Genomic DNA, 27,426 nt, shown 5'->3' with positions numbered 1-27,426 from the left:
GCATGCTGCAACTAAGGGTTCGCATGCCACAACTAAGGAGCCCGCCTGCCGCAACTAAGACCCAGTGCAACCAAATAAATAAATAAATATTAAAAATACAAAATTCCTGATAGAATAAGCTTTGATGCTGGTTTGGGACAGGTGGGTTGTCCTATGAAAGATGTCTAAATGCTTGATGTAACTTCCTTTTCAAAGTAAAGGTAACCTTGTCAAAGTAGGGATACATACTACAAGGGCTTATAGCTCTAAGTTAGAAAAAAGATGTGTGAACAACAGTAAGAGCTTCAGAAAGAAGACTGTACATCTTCTAAATTCTAAAACCTTAAGTTGTAGATAGGTTCAAGGTGGTCAAAAGCAAATTTAACTTTTTCATAGATCAAAAGAAAATGAATAGGTAAACTGTGTTTCACAGTTAACAAAATTCAAGTCTATACGATCAACAGACTGTTGCTTTTCCTCTCCCTCAGTAACTTAAGGTTTTTAAAAATGTTAAAAACAAAAAACACTGCTTAAGGACTTAATTGAGACTACATTTTAAAAAGTTACTCATCTTTCCCACCCTTTAAATGTTCAGCTCTTAATGTGAACTTAAGCCTCAAGGTCAATTTTTATTTGGTCTCAAACAGTTCACTTTCTCTGCACTCATTCTACATTTAAATTACAGTTTCCCAAGGAGGTCAATTTAGGAACATGGGGGTTGGGAGGTGGAGGCCACGATGGGCTGAGGCCAGCAAACCAAGGGCTGCTATCTTCTCAAACTCCAAACGCAGGGCTTCCCTGGTGGTGCAGTGGTTAAGAATCTCCCTGCCAATGCAGGGGACACGGGTTCGAGCCCTGGTCTGGGAAGATCCCACATGCCGAGGGGCAACTAAGCCCACGCGCCACAACTATTGAGCCTGCGCTCTAGAGCCCGTGAGCCACTAGTACTGAAGCCTGTGTGTCTAGAGCCCATGCTCCGCAACAAGAGAAGCCACCAAAATAAGAAGCCCGCGCATCGCAACAAAGAGTAGCCCCCGCTCGCCACAACTAGAGAAAGATCAAACGCAGCAACGAAGACCCAAGGCAGCCAAAACAAAAACAAACAAAAAAAAAACCCCTCCAAACCCAGCCCCAGCTTTGTACTTCCGATGGATATCCTTCTGTGCCCCCACATGTAATGAACACACAGTGAGGCACAATTCTGCTTTTACTGTAATTTTTTTCTAGCTGGAGGGGCTAAATGGAAAATTGAGAATTCATTCTGTTTTACAGCTATCCCAAAAATGAATTTTCAGGTCAATAACCATCTATGGGGACGTGGCCATGCCTCTAATGTCTTTTTGGAGATGGGTATATCACTGATTTTTAGCAATGTAGGCTCACCCCCCCATCCTTGACATGGCTAATAATTCACTAACATAAAAAGATAGAAGTCAGAAGGTTTGAATTTAAATCCTACTAGTTATGTGACCTTGGACACATCACAAACTGAGTCTGAGCTTCTACTTCTTAAAAATGGGAATAATAATACCCGTCCATCTGTCCATCCATCCAATTTTACAGTAATGTTATAAAGATTACAAATGAGATGATATATATAAGAGTGACCTAAAAACAGATCAGAGGTATAAAAATGTAATGTTATGTGATTATAAAAAATTCCACTGAATGGCCAAATATCTTTGGAGATTTGTTTTTCACAGAACTGAAATAAAGCTAAGAAATTCTCTAATTACATGATCACATTCAAAAGAAACTGCTTCAATGTTTTAAAAAGAGCTTCACTCTTTCATGTCTTCTGAATCTCAGAACTACCAATTCTCCTGATTAGAGAGCAGTTAGCAGTTAGTACTCTATAAATTAGTACTGTCCCAAGGGCAAAATCTGGTGTTGCAAATAGAGCTTGAAATTCTCCAAAGAAGATGTAAAAATGGCCACTGGACACATGAAAAGGGATTCAACATCTTTAGTCATTAGGAAAATGAAAACCTAAACCACCAAGAGCTACTACTTCACGCTCACTAGTATGGCTGAAATAAAAAGCCAGGCAGTAACAAGTGTTGCTGAAGATGTGGAGAAAATGGAAGCTCCGTGCACTGCTACTGGAAACATAAATGGTGCAGCACTTGGGAAAACAGTTTAGTTTTGCCAAAAATTAAACACAGAGTTACCATATGACCCAGCAATCTCACTCTTAGATATATACTCAAGAGAACTGAAACATATGTTCACACAAAAGCTTGTAAGCAGAGACTTCCCTGGTGGTCCAGTGGGTGGGACTCCACGCTCCCAATGCAGGCGGCCCGGGTTCGATCCCTGGTCAGGGAACTAGAGCCCGCATGCCGCAAGGAAAATCTGTGTTTTCTGGCTTTCTGACCTTCCTCCAGATGACCATCCCCGCAGAGGATTAGGAGCTCTCTGTGGGAACCTTCTCCCGGGTGCCTCTCTCTTGCACAATGGACAAACAATGGGCAGACGTTTTCAAAAATTATGCCATAGGCTAAATGACACCAATTGCCACATACTGGACATTTTGAAGTGACTGTGTTTCTGAAGGCAACAGTTTACAATGACAGCTTATAAGAGTAAACGCTTGCCATTTATTCTCATATCACACCCCTGATCTGTAAGTCAGACAAGAAGAGAAATCCCTCTTTGGCAAACCTCAGTCTACACGGTCTACCAAAAACAAAAACTGAAATCCATACTAGAGGGACTGTTTCTTTTAGCAATCTATGTATATCATACTAGGATGACCAGGAAGGTGGAACACAGTATATAATATTTACTAATTCCCTAGATATTTTAATTAATGTAATAAAATAATGTATAACAGTTCCAACTACTATTCACTGAGTATCAATTAAATGTCAGGCACTGTACTAGGTACTACACATACATTATCTTTATTCCTCGCAATAGGCTTACAGGGAAAATTCCCTTCTCCTACTAGAGCTGCAGAATCAGGGAGTCAGAGATCATAAAAATGTGTCCAGGGTAACACAGCTCGTACTAGCAGTGAAGCCAGAATTCAAACCCATGCTTTTTAGCCTAACCTTTGCCTATCTTTTCTACAGAGCTCATTAACTCAAATACCAATTCATTTCAATTAAATATACACCATGTTGGGCAATGTGTTCAGGACCTTTTTGAAATTCTTGACAGATGAATGTAAATGGCAAGTTTTACAGTTTTCCAGTAGAATGAAAGAACACTTTTGTTTCCAATTTAACCACCATTTCTTTTTTTAATAACAAAAAGAACAAGTTTCCAGACATAATATGAACATTCACAAAACAAAAACTAAGAGGAAACCAAAGGGAATAAACTACTTGTTAGCAGATAAACTTGAATGACATTTTCACTGGCAAAGTCTGTTTGTACACTTTGTACTCTGATTTTTCACTTGTATAAGCATTTCACAATCCTTGACTTCACAGAGGGGGCTCAGAACATGGAATTTTAGCGCTGCAGGGGTCCTTAGAGATCATTCAATCCCACCCCCCTCACTTTACAGAGGGAGGCCACCCCAGAGTGGGTCAGTCCACACAGCAGGTACTGCCAGAGCCAGAGCTGGACGCCAGATCTGCTGATTGAAGGGCCACCACACAACACTACTGCCAACTTTTCCATAGCTAGCTCTACCTCGTCAAATGAGTTCTAACTGTGTGTCACAACTGTGATCTAAAACAAAATTTCCCCAGACTTGCAGACGTAGAGAACAGACTTCCGTTGCCAAAGGGGCGGGGGAGGGATGGATTGGGAGTCCGGGGTTAGCAGATGCGAACTAGTATACAGAGAATGGATAAACAACAAGGTCCTACTGTACAGCACAGGGAACTATATTCAATATCCTGTGATAAACCATAATGGAAAAGAATGCGAAATAGAATGTAGGGACTTCCCTGGTGGCACAGTGGTTAAGAATCCACCTGCCAAGGCAGGGACACGGGTTCAAGCCCTGGTTGGGGAAGATCCCACATGCCGCAGAGCAACTAAGCCTGTGTGCCACAACTACTGAGCCTGCGCTCTACAGCCATGAGCCACAACTACTGAGCCCACGTGCCACAACTACTGAAGCCTGTGTGCCTAGAGTCCGTGCTCCGCAACAAAGAGAAGCCCATGCACCGCAACGAAGAGGAGCCCCTGCTCGCCACACTAGAGAAAGCCCACGCACAGCAATGAAGACCCAATGCAGCCAAAAAATATATATATATATAAATGTATATATATGAATCACTTTGTTGTACAGTAGAAATTAACACAACACTGTAAACCAACTAAGCTTCAATAAAAAAAGAAATAAATGAATAAAACAAAGTTTCTCAAGACACCATTTCTGGCCATAAGGAACACAAAAATCTACTGTGAACTGATGTCACAATCAAATGACAGGGACTTCCCTGGTGGCACAGTGGTTAAGAATCTGCCTGCCAATTCAGGGGACATGGGTTCTACCCCTGGTCCGTGAAGATCCCACATGCCACGGGGCAACTAAGCCTGTGCGCCACAACTACTGAGCCTGTGCTCTAGAGCCCGTGCGCCAGATCTACTGAAGCCCGCGCGCCTAGAGCCTGTGCTCCGCAACAAGAGAAGCCTGCGCACTGCAATGAAGAGCAGCCCCAGTTTGCTGCAACTAGAGAAAGCCCATGCGCAGCAACAAAGACCCAATGCAGCCAAAACATACATAAAATTAAAAATAAATTTAAAAGAAATCAAATGACAGGGTCAAATCAAATGTCCCCATGTCCATTGGGAATAGGAACCTCTCAGGTGGGCCTAGACCTGCAGTTAGAAGGATGTCAGTCACAATTGTGCACAGTTTCTGTGTCCTTCTGGAATTACGTAAGCCTTCTCCAGCTCCTTATTAGTCTGCCATTTCCTGTTGCGCAAGGGACAAACAATGGGCAGACTGTCGCCAGTGTTTTCATTAATTACGCCACAGACTGAATGGCATTGATTACCACATAATGGACATTTTGCAGTGACCTTGTTTCCTTTGTTCAAACAATGTACCTAAATGTCTCAGTAAAGGAGCACCTTCTATCTGGGCCTTCAAGAGGATGAAGAGGCACTGGGATCGCACGAGTTTGAATTGCATCACTGTGCCCCAATAATTACTTTATGACTTGTCCAACTTCCCCATGTGCCTTCTTACCCTCGGAGGCATTATGTCCAGGCAGGAAGGGAGGAAAGAAATCTCAAAACCTTTAAGCGGGTCCCAAAGCTCAAAACATAAAAGTCAGGCAGATCTCACACACACACCCCGCCCATCCCCCCTCCCCCTGGAAAAGGGCTAGAGTGACACTGAGAGGCAGTAAAACAAGAGGAGAAAAAGATCAGGGTAAAAATCAAAACTCAAGGGCAGAAATTCCACTCCTCCCTCCCCTGGGAGACTTTCACTGCACTCTACGGAAGATATTGATACTAGTTCAGGGGCCACAGCCACCCTAAAAGATCTGCTTCCCTGAGAAGTCCCTGTTCTGCTTTCTCTCTCAAAGCCCCCTCTCTGCAGGCCTCCTGAGTGGGAGTGGGCAGCACGAGACCACTGTCTGGCTTCCCTGATGGTGTCCCTCTGTCCACCTTCACTGCTACCATGGTCCTCCGAGATATTGGTAAAAATCCCTTTCTCGAAAAAGTGACCGATTGGGAGTGTGGGAAAGTTAGCCTCAAATAGGCAGAGTTGGCATCTTCAAGATGTAAATGTCGGGTGATCAGGGTTATTTCCTTAAGTGTGGCTGCTTCCCATTAAGGACTGCATTTGAAATATAAAAGTATGCTGTGAAACCACGGAGGGAATCTTGTAAAGGAATATGGTGGTAGGGAAAGAGGACATTAGGTACAAACAAGGAGAGGAGCTGGGAAGTAAAAAGCCTTTGGATAAAGAAGTAAAGGAAAAAGAACAGTAGAAAAAGCATGGGCTCTGGAGTCTTACATGTGGGTTTCAGATCTGGATTTGAGTCTCAGGCTCTACCATTTAATAACCATGTGACCTTAAATGGTTTTCCTTTCAGGTCTCTGAACCTTGGTTTCTGTAACTGTCAGAAGTAGATGATAATGTATATGAAATGCCTACTCTAGACCTGGCACATAGCAAACATGTAGAAAAACGACAGCAGTCTTACTGTTACCACTCTTACTTCTACATTAGGAGAGAAGCGGCAGGAACCATGGTAACAGACGGAGTGGGTGGATGTGAATAAAATCTGGGAGCCCCATCAGTAACCTGGATTCCCCTTCCCAATGTCCAGGATTAAAGGGAAATAAATGTAAGTTTGTATGACCTAAGCCACACATTCAAGATTTTAAAACCTGAGCTAAAGTGACTACTAAACAATGTAAAACTGGGTTAATGAGGCGTCCTGTAATTCCCTCCTTTACGCACCCAAACTATCCATGAATATAACCCCTTTTTTGACTCAGAGTAGAGAACAGACTTCGGAGGTGGTGTGGACGTAGGTATTTTACAGCTAGAATCCTGTACCCTATGCCTGAGGAAAGAACCAGAGATACCTAGGAAGAGACGACAAAGACGCTGATGACGGAGATAAGACTAACATAATCATCTGGTAGATCTCAGGGTACGCCAGAGGCCATGCTCTTCAACACTGTGCCGGGTGGCCTCTCCTGACATGTGTGCACCTGGCCTAGAGTCCTGAGGCCTGTGTCACTAACCCGTGCAGACAGCTGAAGTGACAACTCCACTTCCCCACCCAGATTTACCCGGCGAACACGTCCTGGGCACGAGGAGAGGAATGAGGCAGGAGACCCCTCTGACCAGGTGAGAGCAGGAGTGCATTTGGACAGGCTGTTGGCATACCCAGATGGGAACAGAGATGCACCAGGCGGAGATGGAGGGTGGGCAGAGTCCAGCAGGAGGGAGCACACGGGGGGTGTGGGGCGGGAGTGGGGACCCGAGAGACGCCTAAAGTGGGTGGATTCTGCGGAACACAACTATGACGATTACAAGATGACAAGGCAGGTACGTGCTGACAGAGAGTCTTGGTATCAGCAAGGGTGAAAGAGAAAATGGCTGATAAAAGAGAGTGAAATAAAGCCGTCTGCAGCAACATGAATGGACCTGGAGATTATCATACTAAGTGAAGTAAGTCAGACAGAGAAAGACAAATATCATGTGCTATCACTTATACGTGGAAACTAAAAAAATGATACAAATGAACTGACTTACAAATCAGAAACAGACTCACAGACACAGAAAACAAACTTATGGTTACCAAACGGGAAAGGGGGGAGGGATAAATTAGCAGTTTGCAATTAACATACACACACTACTACATATAAAATAGATAACCAACAAGGACCTACTGTATAGCACAGGGAACTATACTGAATATTTTGCAATAACCTATAAGGGAAAAGAATCTGAAAAAGTGTGTGTGTGTGTGTGTGTGTGTGTGTGTGTGTGTATACCTGAATCACTCTGCTGTACTCCTAAAACTAACAAAACATTGTAAATCAACTATAATAAAAAGAAAATGGCTGAGGTGCGCTAGAATGCAGGAAGAAATCACTTCTAAACTATATTGTCATTGTGCCACGAATGCTCATGCTTCTACAATAACATCTTGCAATCACTCCATTGTTGGTCTTGCTGCATTTTAAAGAAAGGACTTCTACCCCCTAAAAGAACCCTTTATTACACAGCCCCTCAGAGTCCTGCAGAGGACTCACACCTTCACTGTCCCATTTGCTCTGGGCTGCAGGTTGGCTACCGCCTTGACTTTCTGCAAGAGCAGCTCTAGTAATTGTTTCACATGACCTTAGACAAACGACATGCTCTCTACTCATGTGCAGAACGAGCCCTGGGGAGTGAGGCCAGGACGGCATCTAAAATCTCACGATACCAGGACTTCCCTGGTGGTCCAGTGGGTAAGACTCCGTGCTCCCAGTGCAGGGGGCCCGGGTTTGATAGCTGGTCGGGGAACTAGATCCTACATGCATGCTGCAACTAAGAGTCTGCATGCCACAACTAAGAAGTCTGCAAGCCGCAACTAAGAGGTCCGCATGCCACAACTAAAGATCCCTCATGCCTCAACGAAGATCCCGCATGCCACAACTAAGACCAGTGCAGCCTAAATAAATAAATAAATATTTTTAAAAATAAATAAATAAAATAAAATCTCATGATACCAAAGTACGGTCTGTCAACATGGGTGGAAGAAAGTTAACTGTTGCCTCAAGCTCTAAGGACAGTTCCTAGAGAAAGAAATCCTTTGGGAATCCTTGAGACCTGAAAGAATGAGAGAGGTTTTTAAAAGGAGTATGGTGGCTCTGTAAGTGTCCTCCCAAGTAACAACAGAGAGAGCAAATGAGCCTCTAGTTCAGAACATCCAGATAAGTGTGACAAGGAACAGACTGTTAATAATGGATAGAATCTTGGGTGCTACGATTGTCATTCGTCAAAAGATTTTTGATAAATTTTAGGTATAGACAGAGTTTTGAGGAAGAGTCTCCTGGCTTGCTCTGTACTTGTTTATTATCTGTCTATTTCCCCAGTGGAATGTAAGGCCTATGAGGAAGGGATTCTGTTTTGTTCAGTGATATATCCTTAGCACCTAGAGCAGAGCCTGGCCCAGAGCTGAATGAATTCATAAATGAAGTGGACATGTAGAGGCACATGTTCTGAAAGGCATATTCTTATCTCAGTGAGTCAAAAAGCTGCAGCCAAGGAGACAGAACCCTAATAAGGCTCATATATTGTGAGAAAAAGAGAACAGAATTATTCCAAGTTGGAAAAAATGCATGTCCAAGACAGAGGTTTGTAAAATACAGGAAAACAGAACGAACTAGTCTAAAAACAAAAACCACTGGTCATCACATCACTCAAGGGCAACCACAGCTAATTGTCATATTTCCTTCTAATCTTTTTAAGAAGATATTTAACATATTTGAAATCATGTTAACTATATAATGTTGTGTACTAGCTTTTTCACTTAGTGTTAATGGCTTAAGTGTTTGCTTAATATCACTTGGTTTTTACTGACAGCAGGACCTAAATCAAGGGAAATCTACCATGGGACCTTGGGACCTTGCACCAACCCTTGTGAATCTCAAAGTTGACCTAAAGATGCATTTTAGGAACATAAGTTCACAGATGACACAGATGTTCAAAATGTAGCTCAAAATTTAGTACAACCCTGGCCACACATATAGACTACATTTCCCAGCCTCCTCTGGAGTTAGCTGTGGCCATGTGACTGAGTTCTAGCCTAACTGATGTGTGACATTTATAGGTTTGGTCCCGGAGAACCTCCCATCTATGCTACTCCATTCTCTTTCCCCTTCTGCCAACTGGATGCTATCAGCAATGTGGTCTCTGGACATGACAGAGCCACAAAATGGGAGAAGCCTTGAATCCCTGAACTCAATGGAGGAATCACCCGCTAACCAGAAACATCCACCCTGAACATGAGCAAGAAATGAACTTTGCTTGCATTTGAGCTATTACACATTTTTGAGTCTATTTATAGAGGCAGTCTAGCCTACTCGTACCTAATAAAACTCTCATAACCTATACTTTCTCTAATAGAATGAGAAAGCTTATCAGTCACTATGACAAAGATATTGACAGGTCAACTGAAGAATATATTGAGTTGTTCGTTTAACAAGCATTTATTACATGTCTACTATGTGCCAGGCATTGTTCTAAGCATTACAGCAACACTCAAATGTGCTAAAATTCCTTGTTTTTCTTCACTGAAAGAGACACAGGATAGGGAATCTCTTTTCCCGGCCCTACTTCCAGTTCTATAACCACGTGCCCTTAATACTGCTCACCTGCTGGCTTACAGATTGCAGTTCAGCTGAAGGGGCCTCTAACATGGCCTACCCTCGCAGGCTGGAAAGGAGCCGGGGGAGGGAGGGGGACAGGGGCTCAAGTACCTGGCACACGCAGCCAGTACTGGGAAAGCTGGCAGAGCCAGCTGTCCAGGGGCATGTCTAGGGCAGGTGGGAAATGGGGCTGCTGTTCACACGTTTCATGTCCGTATCCAGAACGTGAATGGAGGTAAATCTCAGGGCAGTCGAATAATTGGGTTTTGCTTATGCTTCGCCAAAAAATACAAGCCTACATTTCCAACAGGCAAGTAATAAACTCGACTGGGCCCTCCTCCAGGATTTCTGCCTTGTGGCAGGACAGCGCTGGTGCAACTGTGGGCCCAGGCCCGAGGAAGCACTGTACAGCATAGCATACCTTACAGCCAGACAAACTAGAATTGAGTCCAATCCCCCATCTGGAGTTCCTGCCACTCAAGGGACCAGCTGTACTTCTTACCAAAAAGAAAGGCTGCCCAAAGGACAAGAAGGGGGGACAACTCTGTGTTCTAAGGGCTCAACTTGAAATTCACACCAGAGTAATTTGTAAGATAGAAAGGAAACCCCGAATGTTCCTGAAATGCCTTGCCCTCAGTACTTCTCAGCAAAAAGAAGCCCAACAGCTCAATGTTCTCATTCAAACTTTGTAGTTTTAAACACTCCCAACCCGTTTTACAATGTGAAGTCAAGCAAGCAGTGACCAATGCCAGGGTATGTTTAAAAGCAGCAACAGGAGTCTAACAACATTGTCATTTAAAGGAGATTCGGTTCAAGGTGGCAGGCGGGGTAACAGCCTCACCTGGCCAACAGCTCACGAACCTGGCTTTTCACTGAAGGGGCTCAGAGTGAATGCTAACGTCAGTTCAAACACTGACTCTCTGTGCAAACTGTGAGAAACTCATTTAACCTTGGTCAGCCTCTCCCCCAGCCCCATGGGAGGAAACACGGTACAGGAAGTCAGGTCAAATACTTGGAAAATGGCTCCAGCTGGGTCTTAAACATTACAGTTTTGTCCACTGAAAGAAATCCCTGCCCAGCTCTGTGTGCAGGCCCACGAACGGTAGCTCACTCCTTCCAACACTAGTTGAGAGCCTAACGCATGAAAAAGGAAGAAAAACACAATGCTAAGATTCCACAAAAGTAGAACATAAGTAGTATGGTAGAGTAGATAACAGGACAGCAATCAGGAAGATTCGTCTTCTATCATCTTAGTCATTAACTAGGAGAAAAACCTTGGACAAATTCCAAATAAACTCAGGAACCCTTGTTTTCTTCATTTGTGCCATGAAAGGGCTGAATTAGAGAAACTTGAGGGTGTCTTTATAATCCCAGGAAATCACGTGGCTTCCTAAGGACTGCAACTCTTATGTGTCCATCTGAACCTCCAATTCAAGGTTTCACATTGGTTAATGCTACGACAGCATGCTATCAGCACACCTAACAACGAAACACACAGAGGCTACCAGAATCACTCATGAGTTTAGTCTCAAGGCCTTTAAGCAAGCACATGGCAACTGTAATAAAATTAACCTCACGGCTTCATCTTAGTTAGGAAGGTATTCTAAACCATGACTATATTTACCCATTGATAGCAACCAGAGTAAGGATGAAACAAGACCCAGGTCAGCAACCAGAGCCAGTCCAGACGTATCAACGATGTCTTCCTCGGGCTGTGTGTTTGCCACGTGCCTCCTGCCCCCGCGCTGGTGAAAAGCCCACACAATTAAAAGATGCACGTTCTTTTCTCCTTTACCTTTCAGTAACCCAGATTTCAATGGCAGATGTGACCTAAAACTGAAAGTGTCTGCCTGCCAACTTGAATCCTTAACTAGAAATGACGCGATATCACAGAAATCGCAGGAACGATAAGAGGCAAGGCATCCGCAGCCCAGAAGCCGAGGACTCACCACGTGCTGCCGTCCAGTTTCCCGTTTCTCACCATCCACGGTCCCCAGCCACCACTTTGCTCTTCACATAGCAGAATACACAGTTAAATTAACTACAAAAATGCCAGAAAGCACGTATCTGTGGCATGAAAGAAATCACGCAGGGCCTGCAACCTGGGCTGTAAACGATGGGTCTTGCCTCCAGTTAGTTCTTCATGATACTCAGGCTGTTGAGAGTAGAGCTTAAAAGGAGCCAATATTTAGGCTGCTACTGGTATCAAGAAACTTCACACAGGCCAGTTCACAGCAATAAGGTTAGGCTTTTCCCTATCAGTCATTATTTTTTTGTTGTTGTTATTTTTTTCTATTAGTCATCATTTTTATTTAAAACAATAACGAGCGCTAACACCATAGTGTTTACTACACGGCAGACATGGTCCCATACTTTACATAGAGTAACTCATTTAACCCTCACGAGAACCTTTCTGCAGTAGACTAGTATTCTTATCCCCATGTAACAGAAGAGGAAAGTGAAGCTTAGAAGAATCAAGTAACTTGCTCAAGGTCACACAGCTAGAGGCAGTGCCAGGGTTTGAACTCAGGCAGTGAGGCTCTGGCGTTCATACTCAGAACCACTATGCAGAAGTGCCCACAAAATCAAGGTCCAAGTTCTCCCACCTCAGCTGAGCCTTCAATGGCTCTGGTACTCACAACTGTACTACTACCCGACAGTCACTCTCAACAAACGACCTCCCCTCTCCTTCAGAGAGAATACACAGGCTCCTAGCCATGACTGGTCTGTGGCAGGCATCCTCTTAAAAACCTGCCTAGGGCTCCCCTGTTCTCTCAAATCAAATGCCCTCAGGGCTCTAAGTCCCCCCTCTCCTGCTGCCTCAGAGACCTCACTCTCAGAATCCCCTTTCTATCCTTCACCCTCCATCTCTTCTCTTCCATCTCTTCCCCTCAACCCGGAAGCACATTCAAATATACCACCTGCAAAAAACACCCTAAACCTCCTTTGATCTTCATCCACTTAAAAAATAATTAATTTATTTATTAATTTTTATTTTTGGCTGCCTTGGGTCTTTGTTGCTGTACGCAGGCTTTCTTTAGGTGCAGAGAGTGGGAGCTACTCTTCGTTGCACTGAGCAGGCTTCTCATTGTGGTGGCTTCTCCTGTTGTGGAGCACAGGCTCTTGGCACATGGACTTCAGTAGTTGTGGCTCGCAGGCTCAGTAGTTGTGGCTCACAGGCTCAGTAGTTGTGGCTCATGGGCTCTAGAGCACAGGCTCAGTAGCTGTGGCACACAGGCTTAGTTGCTCCACGGCATGTGGGATCTTCCCGGACCAGGGCCCAAACCCGTGTCCCGTGCACTGGCAGGCGGATTCTTAACCACTGTGCCACCAGGGAAGTCCCAATCTTCATCCACTTTTTTTTTTTTTTTTTTTTTTTTTTTTTTTGCGGTACGCGGGCCTCTCACTGTTGTGGCCTCTCCCGTTGTGGAGCACAGGCTCCGGACGCTCAGGCTCAGCGGCCATGGCTCACGGGCCCAGCCGCTCCGCGGCATGTGGGATCTTCCCGGACCGGGGCACGAACCCGTGTCCCCGCATCCACAGGCAGACTCTCAACCACTGCGCCACCAGGGAAGTCCTTCATCCACTTTTAATTCTATAGTTTCAGCCTCTATCTTCCTCTGTGACCACGGATTAATTGCTTACTTTCTCTTAACAGGCTTCGATTTCTGCATCTGTGTGTCATGAGGGTCCTGGACCAGAAGGTCTCTGAGGTCCTTCCAGCTCCGACATCTGTGGCTCTTAATGGAGAAATTTCTTGGAACAAACTTAGCTTCTCCACTGTCCCCGGAAGCCCCGAACTTAATTTTCTTCCGAGACTCCCAGCTGTTCCTGCAGCCAGCGGCGCTCTCCGCTTTCTCGCCATTTGTTTTCCAAATCCCGGTTGTCCTTCACGACGTGGCTTCAGCCTCACCCGCTATATCCCAGGATATCCCGATCTTTAACTCTCCTAGGACTTCAGCTGTGAACCACAACTGAGCACTCTCCACTGATGGCACCATATCCTTCACCTTACTGTTCTGTGGACCTTCATGCCCTCGCCCAGACTAAGCTCTCAGCGAGCAGGGACCAGTCACGTTTCTCTGTAACCCTTAAAGGACCTCACGCTACGTTGGTCAGCAGTAGCTGCTCAGCCATGCTGGCCGGTTGGCTGAGGGTCACCCTGAAGCCACTGAGGAAACCAGTGGTCCGTGTACAAGACTCTGGTGTGAAGGAAGACCACCCCTAGCTTCCACGCCTCTCTTACACAGAAATTTGTAAAACATCAACTTTTTATTCAAAAGCATCGTCCAAATTTAGCAATAGGAAAGCTCAGCTAACTCCTTGATTTTCTCCTCTCCGAATCAGAAACTGTTAACGGCCACGTTTCCCTTTGATCCAAACGTAAGTGATCGCAAGTGCTGAAGCTTTCTGGGCCTCTGTTTGACCCGGGTTCTACTTCCACTAACACACATTCTCCACGGTTATTAAGTTCCCTGACTTTTCAACACATATAGCATTATGTTACTTCCTCACACTTGCAACTCAACTTCCAGGAAACATCTGGAATAATATCAGAGAGTTGGTGTTTGATCAAAACTACATCCTCTGCTTTATTCACTTGGAAGTGACTAATTTCAACCCTTAGGTTTGAAGTTGAGCGCACATGGCTGTGTATGTTTCAGGAGTTTGCACCAACAGAGAAGACAGGTCTTCAGTGAAGAATCTAAAGCAGTGTTCACCTCCTCGGCCCTAAGAGAACTACCAAGGTACTGCCCATACCGGGAGTGCTGTTCTCCGTTTGGTAACAATCCTGGGTCACTACTGATGGCTCAAAGTGAATCCCAAGCTTCCTCAAGCAGAATTTTAAACTCAGTTTAAAATTTTGTTTTCAGGGCTTCCCTGGTGGCACAATGGTTGAGAGTCTGCCTTCTGATGCAGGGGACACAGGTTCGTGCCCCGGTCCGGGAAGATCCCACATGCCGCGGAGTGGCTGGGCCCGTAAGCCATGGCCGCTGAGCCTGCGCGTCCGGAGCCTGTGCTCCGCAGCGGGAGAGGCCACAGCGGTGACAGGCCCGCGTACCGCAAAAAAAAAAAAAACAACCATTTTGTTTTCAATGAATGCTCCACAGCACTGGTCCAGGGACCGGTTTCGTGGAAGACAATTTTTCCATGGACCCGTGGTGGGGTGGTTATGTTTCAGGCCGTAATGCGAGCGATGGGGAGCGATGCGGAGTTGGCAGAGGAAGCTTCGCTCGCTTTCCTGCCGCTCATCTACTGCTGTGAGGCCCCATTCCCAACAGGGGCCCGGGGGTCGGGGACCCCTGATCTAGAGCACGTTCATGAACACCAATCAATGCCCAGCTTCCTTCCCACCAACCCAGCCTTCCAAGATTTCCATTTAATTGCTATGGAGTGAGATCTACACATCAGTATTTTCTTCAAAGCATCTCAGCTATAGTGAATGAATTAAGGTAATCTTTTAGGTACGATAAGGGCACTCTGGCTGTGTTTTTGAGAAGGAGTCTTTCGTTAGTGGAAAAACTGGTGAAATTCAAATAAGGTCTCTGTTTAGTTAATGGTATTGTACCAATGTTAATTTCCTGGTTTTGTCTTTGGGCTAAGGTTTTGTAAGATGCTCACTTTAGAGGAAGCTGTGTGAGAAGCATACAGGAACTCTCTGAATTATGTTTGTGACTTTTCTCTAAGTCTAAAAGGAATTCAAATTAAAAAGGTTTTTAAAGGAGTCCTTTATTTTTAAAGATGCGTACTTAAATACTCATGAATGAAATGATACGCCTGAGATTTCCTGCAACACAGACCAGTTAGGAAGATGGCAGGGAGGGAGTCGGGTGTGGATGAAACAGGAGTCTTCACAAGCTGATATCTGTAGTAGCTGGGCAATGAGGACAGGAAGGGTATCTGTCTACTTCAGTGTGTGTGTAAAATTTTCCGTCATATATACTGGAGGAAAAAATTCCCAGGTGATTCTAACACTCATTCAGGGCCAAAAAACACTGCTCTGGAGTCCTGAAAATGTGGTATAATGAGCTCTGTCTGGTACTATCAGCTACGAAATACTTTCCCCAGCTCCTTGGCAATGAATTAGTCACTTAATCTTTCTGTACCACACTTTCCTAACTATGAAATGACAGGAATGGAGTAGAGGACCTTTCAAAAAGAAGACAGGAAGCATTAAAAAGCTGATTTATTCTAAAATCTTATGCAAGTTAATATCATAATTAATTTCTAGCACAGTCAAAAATGATAAGGTCTTACATCCACAAAAGCATTTTCCCAAAGGATGCTCTAAAAAGCACTATTTCTATAAGATGTTAATAGATGTTACCTAAGATAAGGGTTCCGAAACCAAATGAGTTTGAAAAGTGTTGATTTTCTTTACTGTAAGATTCCTAAGAACTTTTAAATAAGATAACATGCACTGTGACTTTCCAAGGGTGGTTATGAAATATGCAGAAAGTCTGACCTTCTTTACATGGAACTAGTTTTATGGAACTTATTTTGGAAAACAATGCTCTAGACCAGTGGTTCCCAAATCCCAGGTAACGGAGAATGGCGTTAGTATCATTTGGTAAGTTTATTAAAATAATGATTCGCAGACCATGTCCTAGACCTACTGGGGGAGAGGAGAATTCAGTATTCAAAGAAAAAAATCCAATAATAATAATTCATATAATCCAATGCATAGTCATGTTCGGGACTTAAGCTCTTCAGATCATAACGTAGTAAAATAAATATAGTATCTGAAAGGCCACACAGATGCCAACCAAAATAAAAGGTCATATTTAATAGTTTTCCATATAAAAGTATTTAGTCCATGAGAGAAGCATACATGCATACAACATTTTATGAAAGGTAAGTAGTAAAATATTGGAGATGTTGACAAATTTAAATCTATCAGTATAACTAATGACTACTTAGTTATAGACATACTACATCCTTGAGATTACAAACTGATCATTAATTGCAGTGATTCTCCACCCTTTCCTTGTGTATTTCCTCACGTCTACCTTCTCTTCCAGAGTCAATGATCAGGACTATTTTGTTAAACTCCAGGCAGTGCCATTCACATAAGTGGTTTCTCCACGATACAGCTCCTGACCTTTTCTTTTTATGACATTACTTCAAGGTAACAGAACAGAAATTCCTTCTTGATTGAAAACTTTGGAAAACGTATTTACTTATACCTTGGTGCTCCCAGAGCTGTGCCATGCAGTGGCCCAATCAGTGATATATTTAAATGCTTAAAAGAGTACCTACTTTCTGTTATTCATAATTACTCAACATGTGTACCACACTCTTTCATTTACTAAGTACTTTCACACGAATTATCTTGTGTCTTTCCTCACAAAAACCCTGTGGGTTTAGTAGGCATAATTGTTTCTATCCAACCAATAAGAATCACCGAGCTTTTCCTGCTAACACAGTGAAAAATATAATTGAGGGAGATGTCAGGGCTCCTGCTCTCAAAGAACTGATACCCGACTGGAAAACAAAATATAAATTACATGCAGGAAAGGGTTGAAATCAATTAATGTTAGCCAAAGCAAATCAGTATGGCAGGACTTCACATATACTAGTAACAGTTAACACTTACTAAGCAATTTAATATTCACTCGACCCTGCAGGTCGATTACTACGGTTAGACCCATTTTTCAGATGAGGAAAACTGAGACCAAGAGAAGTGAAGTAACTTTCCCAAGCAAATAAGTGGTGAACCAGGATTCAAACTCCAGATTAGTCTACTCCATGGACCACTCTTTTCCACCATCACATTCCACTGCTGGGAAAGACAATCTTCTCAAAGCAATGGGGACAGATGTCAAGACATTTAGATAGAAAATGACTATTTCCCAGAAAGTTGGGATCATTGGCTCTACACCCCAGGAGAAAAGGACTCAGGAGTCACAGGGAGGCACAAGATTGAGTCAGCCATGATATTTTCTCACAATAAGTTACCTCTTTGATTCGTTTGACCAAAGCGTTCTGATCAAAAGCAACAGCCTCTGCACACTGACGGAGGTGATCCTGATAACGGAGGCAGAGCTGCAGCACCTGCTGAGAATCCAACTTCTCCAGTCTGGTGTTTGTTGGAGAAGTCTGGCCACTCAACAGTCCTTGGAAGCAAAAAAAGAATAAAACCAAATGAGATGGAAATTACTAATAAGCTTGTGAATAAAGTAGCTTAATAACAAGTTCACTGAAGGCAGGGTGAGAGGCTTAAATTTAATCTTGCATCTTTTGTCATATACCTGTGACAATCACAGCAACTATCATTTACGGAGCATCTTAAGTGCCAAGCACTTGGCACAGTGCCTCCTGTGCCTCACTTTTCATATAATCGCTCAGGAAAGTAAATTATTATTAGCCCCGTTTTATAGGCGAGAAACCCAAGACGCCGCGAGGTTAAGTAACTTTCCTAAAGTCACATAATAAGTGATTTCTCCAAGACAGAGCACCTGACCTTACGGCACTACTTTAAAGCATCAGGAGTATAAACCCCCTCTTGACTGAAAAATCTGGAAGATGCACCTACTTAATTCCTTTAACTAATTAAAATGGTTGTCTGAGAAACAGAAAGAGTGTATATATATATATGGAAACTGTTAGGAGGAGATGCAAAAAGGAAAACATTTAAAAGGTGAACAGGATGTCCACTAACACACCATAAGCCTCAACCTTTACATTTTCTTTCAACATCAGTTTAGTTGTGTAACTATTAAATTCCCTTAAATTTGAACAGGACGTTATATTTTCAGAGCCTTTCACACAGAATTATCTTCCCTTTCTTTAAGGTGTGTAGAACCGGATAATTATTAGCATGTACAAAAGATGAAATACCAATGGAAGAGGCTAAATGACGTGCTCAGGGTCACACAGCAAAGTCCTGACTAGAACTCAAGCCTCCTGACTTCTGGTCAAGTGCTTACTGTCACCCTGAAGGTTCACAAACTTTCTGGTGTCAGGACCCCTTTACCCTCTCAGAAATTACTGAGGACCCCCAAAGAGCACTTGTGTATGTAGTTTAAATCAATATTCATCTGTTAAAAATTAAAACAGAAAATTCTTGAATATTTATTAAGTCATTTTAAAAATTAATAATCCCATTACATGTTAACATAAATAACATATTTTAAAGAAAATAACTCTACTCCCCAAAACAAAAAAGTGAGAAGAGTGGCACTCGTTTACATTTTTGTAAGTCTTTTAAATGTCTTGGCTTCATAGAAAACAGCTGGATTCTCAGACTTGCTTCTGCATTTAATCTGTTGCTATTTCACATCATGTAGCCTCTGAAAAACTCCACTTTACACTTGTAAGAGAGTGAGAGTAATTAGCAAATGTCTAAGTATTACTGTGAAAATAGTTCTGACTTCAGAGAATCCCTAGCAGGGCCCTGGGGCTCTCAGGCACTCCCCACCCCGCTGAGAGCAGTAACCTCACACCAGAGCCAATGGCACAACACAGGTCCTCTGAAATAAACACGACAGCAGGTGCGCTGCACACCATCAGGATGAACTCGCCCACATCAAAGTCTGTCTTGGGATGCCTTCCCCAATCCTCCACTAATCTGTTCACCATTTCTAAAATTTTGTCATTTCAGGGGCTTCCCTGGTGGCACAGTGGTTAAGAATCCGCCTGCCAGTGCAGGGGACACGGGTTCAAGCCCTGGTCCAGGAAGATCCCACATGCCGCGAAGCAACTAAGCCCGTGCACCACAACTACTGAGCCTGTGCTCTGGAGCCCACGAGCCACAGCTACCGAAGCCCACGCACCTAGAGCCCGTGCTCCACAACAAGTGAAGCCACCGCAATGAGAAGCCTGCATACCACAACGAAGAGTAGCCCCTGCTCGCCGCAACTAGAGAAAGCCCGTGGGCAGCAATGAAGACCCAACGCAGCCAAAAATAAAATAAATAAATTTAATTAAAAACAAAAAAGAATAAAAGAGAGTTAAATAAATAAATCAATAAAATTTTGTCATTTCAAAAATGTTCAAAAATGGAATAATCTAACATGTAAACCTTTTGGGATTTTTTTCACCCAACATAATATTGGGTTGGCCAAAAAGTTCATCGGGTTTTTCCGTAAGATGTTACCCAATACCTTAGAGATTCCTCTAAGTTGTTGCATGTATCAGTAGTTTGTTCCTTTTATTTCTAAGTAGTATCCCACAGTATGTACATCCCAGAGTTTGGTTAACCATTCACCCACTGAAGGCCATTTGGGTTGTTTCCAGTTTGGCGACATGACAAACGAAGCTGCTATACAGCTGTCGTACAGGTTTTTGCGTAAACGTAAGTTTTCCTTTCTCTGGGATAAATGCCCAACAGTGCAATTGCTGGGTCGCATGACAACTGCGTGTTTAGTTTTATGAGAAACGGTCAAACTGTTTTCTAGAGTGCCCGTAACCTAGCAAATGGGGGGCTTTTCAGACCACCAAAATCTCCTAACCAAATTATCAAGGGCTACCCTACTACTGACAAAGAACACAGTGCAGCCTTCGGAAGAAAGGAACAGCTTTTTGCTGTCAATCGAGGACTGAAGTAGAAGAAGAGTGAGAACGGGGAGTTCTCTGCTAGTCTAGTGCTTAGGATTTGGTGCTTTCACTGCTGTGGCCCGGGTTCAACCCCTGGTCCAGGAACTGAGATCCTGCAAGCCGTGCAGCACAGACAAAAAAAAAAAAAAAGAGTGAGGAGGCAATGTGGGAAGAGGAACGAATGATTCTGTGCCACCAACAGCGGGCCAGGATAACGCAAAGGCCATAAAGGAAACACTGATATATCCAGCAAGATAGAAAACAAGATTCCTCATGGCAAAAACAATATAAGTTAAAAACAACAACAACAAAAAAACAAAAAAACCCACTGCTACTCATATCACAAAGGGTAAGCTTCCTATTGGATAAAGAGCTCCTAGAAATGTGCAAGAAAAAAATCAGCAAAAGAAAGACGGACAGAGGATGTGAATGGCGTTTCACAGAAAAGTAAATACCAAGGCCTCAACTCTAAGATGCAGAACCTCACTCATAATAAGAAAAATAGAAATTAAAGCTTCACCTCAAGCCGATATTACACCTATCAAATAGGTAAAAATCCAAGAGTGTGATAAAAACTCTCCAGGTGGAACTATAAGGAAACAGGCATTGCTGATTTTTATGTAAGTTGTTACTGCCATGGAGGGTGAGTTGGCAAAGGTATCACAATTACAAATGCATGAAGTCTCTAATGCAGCAATTTCTCTACTAGGAATTTATATATACATTAGCACGCATGCTAAATGACATATACTTATGTATAAGAGTATTCACTGTAGCAGTGACTGTAATAGTAAAAGACAAGCAAACACCTCAGTATCCATCAGTAGGGAGCTTGCTAATTAATCAAGGAACATCCATAAATGGAATTATGTGACCACAGAAAAGAATGAGGAAAGTACATACTCACATGGAAGAATCTCCCTAAGATATTAAGTAATAAAAGGAAGGCATAGACTTCCCTGGTGGCGCAGTGGTTAAGAATCTGCCTGCCAATGCAGGGGACACAGGTTCGAGCCCTGGTCCGGGAAGTTCCCACATGCCGCGGAGAAACTAAGCCCATGCGCCACAACTACTGAGCCTGCGCTCTAGAGCCCGCGAGCCACAACTTCTGAGCCCTCACACCACAACTACTGAAGCCTGCACGCCTAGAGCCCGTGCTCCACAACAACAGAAGCCACCACAATGAGAAGCCCGCGTACCACAACGAAGAGTAGCCCCTGCTCGCCGCAAGTAGAGAAAGCCTGTGTGCAGCAACGAAGACCCAATGCAGCCAAAAATAAACAAATAAATTTATTAAAAATAAAAGAAAGGTATATAGAATAGTGTATGGGGTGTGCTACCACTGTGTAAAAATTGGGGAGGGGTACAAATAAATAAAAACATATATTCATATTTACTTGCATTGTCATAAAGAAACTCTGGAATGACTCCAAGAAGGAGACAGTTGGAGAACAAGGGTAGGGAGGGAGAATTTCAGAGTATACTTTTAACATTTTTAAAACCATATGAATGTATTTCCCTTTCCAAAATGTTCACATAAATAAAGTCATTTTAACAAAAAGCAGCCAAGGTCCTTCTCATCTATCAGTGATGTCCTCTTGGGTGTTCTCTCCCCTTCCCCACCCCAAATATCCCCAACTCTGTCCGTCAAAACCAGTTCCCTATCTTTCATGCTCACCAGGGCCTATATGGCTGGATGTACCTTCAAACAGTATCTTCTCCAAGGTGATTAAAAACCTAACAAACTGTGAGCTGCTGGAGAACAGGGACCATGTTTTACTTTTTATCCCGTGCAGTACAGCACCTGGTACATAAAAGGTTCTCCGACTAGGCTAAGAGGATGCAGCTCTGTTGCTGGAATTCCAAGGGAAGAGTGAGCTGAGGGAGACTTTAGGAGGAAAAAAGGCTTCTCGGGGTCCCTACTCTGTCTTCTCCACATATACTTCGGAGTGAGGCGTGGTCTCAGTCCGCATCTGCTCCTCCCAGGTGAGTGAGGAAGATTTCCAGAGGCTGCACTGAAGAGCGGCAAGGCGGAAAGCTGCAGGGCCAGCCCAGGTCACCAGAGGCCTGAAGCAGAGGGCCCCAAACCCAGCGTTAGCTCTCAAACCAAAACCCTGACTCTTCCTCTTAAAAAGAAAAAGGTGGGGGAAGTGGGGGGAAAGTTGCCAAGTCTAGAAGGCACACTACGGTGTTCAAATCAAGCTGCCCAGCCAACTCCAAAGTCAAAGAAATTACACTTCCAATCACCCTCTTAAAGCACAATTGCACCCTCCCCCAAATCACCTAAAAACAAAGCCCAGGTACGTGGGTCTATCATCAGAATGTGCTCCTTAGACTCACAGGAATCTCTGAAAATCTGCCACAAATCCTGCTCTAGAACACAGAAGAAGCAAGACAGAGAGAAAAAGATGGGCCACTTTTTCTACTCCTGAAGCTACAGAGCTATGGCAAGACAGGCCAATCCTACAGGCAACGAGTACAAAGTTTTCCCATCACTCTCAAGTGTCAGGAACCCGTCTCCCCCATTTTGATGACTGACCCACTCCTATATCTTCTGATAAAAGGAAGAGGGAGGACAGAAAGCTGGGTAAATTTAGAGGTGGTAATTATTTTCATTTTCAGAAGACCACATGCTGCCAGGCCTCCGAATTGTTTTTACTCTGAATGCACATTCAATTTTTTTTTTTTTAATTGTAGATGCTTTAAATGAGGCGTGTGCTCTCCTGCTCTCTCAACCCCTACCTGAACATGGACAGCCAGCTTCACTCACTCCCATTACCGGCCCGGCCTCTGAGGGCCTCTAGGCTTACACCTCGGTTTCAATCCTTACTTACCAACTCTAATAATAACCTAAACCCTTAGCTCAGGTAACAGAGAATGAACCCTGTATCCCCTTTGAAATTATCTTTTGTATAGTTTTATAAATGGTCTTTATGGTTAAGTTTTTTTTCTTTTTTTACATTACATAAATTTTCAAACATACAGAAAAGTAAGAAAAAAATATATACCCAGATACCATCTAGAATCAGCAACTGACATTTTACCATATCTACTTCGTCTTTGTTTTTTTCTTTTCCTGAGCAATATGAAAAAAATTAAAGATCACGACACTTCATCCCTAATACTCCGTTCTTCTACGTATCTATGGTTAGTTCATGTTAAATAAAAGTTTCTAAATTACGTCTTCTTTATTGTGCTAGGGAACAGGGCCATTACCCTCCGTTTTCTAATTCTTCTTTAGCTTAAAACAGTGATGCATGCAAAGTAGATGTTTATTGAGTTAAAAACATGATTTAATAGATTCCATATTTGCAAATGGTAAACACTGGAGACATTTCCTAAGGCCTTGTTGAAACCACTTTGTTTATACAGGAATGGAGTGGGCTCTAGGGAATGGGTGAGGACCAGGCCTGAATATTACACAGACCCAGCAAATTGCCATCTGTACCTAGCTCTTTGTGTAAAGTGTTGAGTGGAAAAATCATCAGGTTAGAAATTTGGAAAATATTTTGCTGAGCAATCTTTTTCTTTCTGAAATGTCAGGTAGGAAAAAAAAAAGTTTTTCTAAAGTATCGTACAGAGCCATATGGGTATTAACCTCTGCTATTATCAAACTGAATTCCTTAACTTTTAGACGTTTAGCTGCTTCCAGGACTGGAAATGAGTACTGTGAGTAATGGGCTCACATCTGGATAACAGTATAACAAGCTCCATTTCCTCTTACAGAATCCAGAAAGCAGAATGTATGTAACTTTGACAAAAGTTACTGTGAAGGTACAATTAGGCAACAGATAATTAAAAAAGAAATCTCCCCCCAAACTAATAAGGGATTTTTGACTCTGCTGGTCACAGTATATTTCAAAGTCAAAAGCACATAAACCATGTGTATTATTTACCTAATATGAACTCTAGTTCTCAAAGGCACTCTCTCACCTTCCCTTAAAGAAAGGGAAAAGTCTAAAAACACCTGACCCACCTGGACAGGACCTTATGATGTGTGTTAGTGATCAATTCCTTTGGGGTATTCAGAAAAAGGGTGCCCTCCATGACTGGTTCCCTTAGAAACTTGTATCTCCATTCAGTCACCTCAGAGGCACACCAATCTCACCCAGGAGAAGCAGCCACCCAGAATGGCTACCATCATTGTTTTGGTTAATCTATGTGGCAGAAGAGACTGCAAGTATAGACAGCCCTAGAATAACAACCAACCTATCACAATGTTTGGTGTGGAGAGAAACAATGCTCCCAGGATGTCCCTCCTAACGGTTTCCAATACCTACCAGAGGGCCAAGAAAGAAGAACTTCCTCACTGAGGTAGTGCTAAAGACTGAATGTCTGTGTCCCCCCCAGAAGTCATATGCTGAAACCTAATGTGATAGTATAAGGAGGCAGGGCCTTTGGGAGGTGATTAGGTCATGAGGGTAGAGCCATCATGAATGGGATCAGTGTCCTTATAAAAGAAACCCCAGAGGGTTCAATTGGCCTGTCCACCACGTAGGACACAGCAAAAAGACTGCTGTCTGTGAATCAGGAAGTGGTCCCTCACCAGACACTGAATCTATCTGCCAGCACCTTGATCTTGGACTTCTTAGCCTCCGCAACTGTGAGAAATAAATTTCCGTTGTTTGAAGACATCCAATCTGTGGTATTTTGTTACAGAAGCCCAAATGGACTAAGACAGGGAACAAGGGAAAATGTGATTTGAGCCTCATTATTATTTGAGCTGTGTGAATTTGGACAATTTACCTTATACCTCTGAGCCTCAGTTTTCTCATGTAAAACTGGGATAATAATCACCTCCCTTTTAGGGTTTGCCCAGCATACAGGATCCTGATAAATATCTGTTCCCTTTAATCTTGCCTTTCTTAAGAGTCAGGAGGTAAAGGGGCACTCAGGCTTGGAGGGAATCTATGGTAGGTTACAGAAAGCATTTCATCCCTCTAGGTTCAGGCACCCATTGGTCCATGGTCAACGGCTCTGGTTTATGGTACCAAAGAAACAAGAACAGCGGATGTCAACAACCAAAAGTAGATACAGCTTTTACAAAAATGATCAGTAACCACAAATGAGACACCTCACTACCCTCAAGGAATCGTATCCACCGTTATGAACTTAGCTTTTTAAAATCTCCTCCCAAAGAGTTAAGCAAAAGGTTCAACTCATCATCTTCCCTCAGTAGTTCCCAGGTTCAAAGCCTTGCTTTCCTGTTGAACTTTCAGGCCAGGGAAGGGAGGCAACATGACATAATGAAAAAAAGTACAAGCTCTGGAGTCAAATAGACCTGGGAATTTGAATCCAGGGATTGCCATTTACCACTTGTGTCATGTGAGGGTAGTCACTTAACTTCCCTGAACTCAAACCCTTCATCAATAAATTAAATACTATGCACATTAAAGGAGTACTGTGAGAATTATATCAAGTTATGCCTGGCAGAGTATCTGGCACAGAGTAGGTACTCAACTCATGTTAATTTTCTCAATGTCCCCAGGTCCCCAACTACCAACTCTTGCCACAATCAAATAAGCAGGGTTTCAAATCTGGCTGTATGACTGGCCAACCCTACCATATATGAATATTTGCTAGCACCTCCTTCTATAAACCAGCACTGTAGAAAATAATAAAGAAGTGATCCTACACCTCAAGCAGATTACTAGAAGAAGCGGGAGTTAAATACAAAGAACGCAGATATAAATAGGGACTAAAATGAAATAGAACAACAGAAGCCCAATTCAAAAATGGGCAAAGGACTTAAGTAGACGTTTCTCCAAAGATGCAAAGAAGTCAACAAACACCTTAAAGGTGCTCAACATCACTAATCCTCAGGGGAATGCAAAAAAAATCCCACAACAAACAAAAGAAACACACACCACGAGATACCACTTTTAACCAACAAAGTGGCTATTACCCAAATAGAAAATAATAAGTACTGGTGAGATGTGGCGAAACTGAAACCTTTATGCATTGCTGGTGAGAATGTAAAATGGCGCACCCACTGCGGAAGGCAATATGGTAGTTCCTTTCAAAACGAAACACAGAGAGCATTCAGGGAAAATGGTAGAATGGGAAGCACCAGGAATCTGTCTCCTCACCTAAACAACAATTGCACAGGCAGACTCTGTCTGATGTAACTATTATACTTTGGAGCTCTGTAGTCTATAGAAGGCTTCAACTTCCAGAGGAAGGCCTGGATGGTAAACTGTGGTTAATTTCAGTCACTTTCAGCTCTTAGCACAGCAGCACCTATCCATCCCCCAACCCCTGTGGCAGGCAGCTGTGAGCAACTTACACACAGCTTTCAGGAGCCAGGGTGGGCAAAAAGGACCCTATCCTTCAAACATCAGGGGTCTGTATTCTGACCACTGATTGGTTCTTCTGATCACAATGGTACAGACACGGAGGCAGTGGCCACTGTTGTTGCACATCCTCCATTATTGCAGGCCCCTCACTCTCCAGCTAAAGTGACTTCCAGGGGACTTAAAGGACTGGTACTTTTTTCCTTCCCTTTCGTTTTTCTCTTTTCCCCTCTTGGAGCTAGACATTGAACATGAGAACATTCAAAAGCAGCCACGTATTTGGGGGAAATCAGAAAGTCACTGTGCATGCCCAGGAAAGGTACAGGCTCAGAAAAGATCTGGGAAGCCCTAATCCTCAGCAGAGAGATAGCCTACAACAATCAAACAAAAGCCAGTAAACCCTGGAGAAGAAGAAGCTGATTTCTGGAGTTACCTCACTGTTAAATTCAATGTCCAGTTTTCAACAAAAAATCACAAAATCCACAAGAAACAGAAAAGCATTCCAAGGTACTGTCCCAAACAACAGAAACAGAAAAGGATCTGATGGCAGATCTACTACACAAAGATTTTTAAACTGTCTTAAAGATGCTCAAAGTATTAAAGTCAAGAATAATGAGGTATAAACAAAATGGAGATATCTCAAGAGACAGAAAACCGAAAAAGAAAGAAACAAAAAATTTTGGAGCTGAAAACTATAACTGAAATGAAAATTTCACTAGAAGGATTCAAAGGCAGATTTGAGCAGGCAAAAGAATCAGTGAACTAGAAGTAGGACAATGGAAATTGCCAAGTCTGAGGAACGGAAAGAAATAAGATTGAAGAA

At 43.1% G+C, this 27,426-nt stretch overlaps 1 protein-coding gene across 3 annotated transcripts in view; it reads right to left on the bottom strand.

Annotated features, from left to right (window-relative positions):
• The window catches only part of BORCS5 (BLOC-1 related complex subunit 5), a 97,707-nt gene that overhangs the window by 14,462 nt on the left and 55,819 nt on the right, over positions 1 to 27,426 (bottom strand). For all 3 annotated transcript variants that reach the window (XM_067695727.1, XM_067695726.1, XM_067695729.1), the window contains one exon: positions 17,731 to 17,888. In XM_067695727.1, coding sequence (XP_067551828.1) covers positions 17,731 to 17,888 — 158 coding nt within the window. The remainder of the gene's footprint in view (positions 1 to 17,730; positions 17,889 to 27,426) is intronic.

This window comes from Pseudorca crassidens, chromosome 11 (genome assembly GCF_039906515.1).
Source record: "Pseudorca crassidens isolate mPseCra1 chromosome 11, mPseCra1.hap1, whole genome shotgun sequence".
In the NCBI taxonomy this organism is placed as follows: domain Eukaryota; kingdom Metazoa; phylum Chordata; class Mammalia; order Artiodactyla; family Delphinidae; genus Pseudorca; species Pseudorca crassidens.
This window is presented reverse-complemented; position numbering and strand designations above follow the sequence as displayed.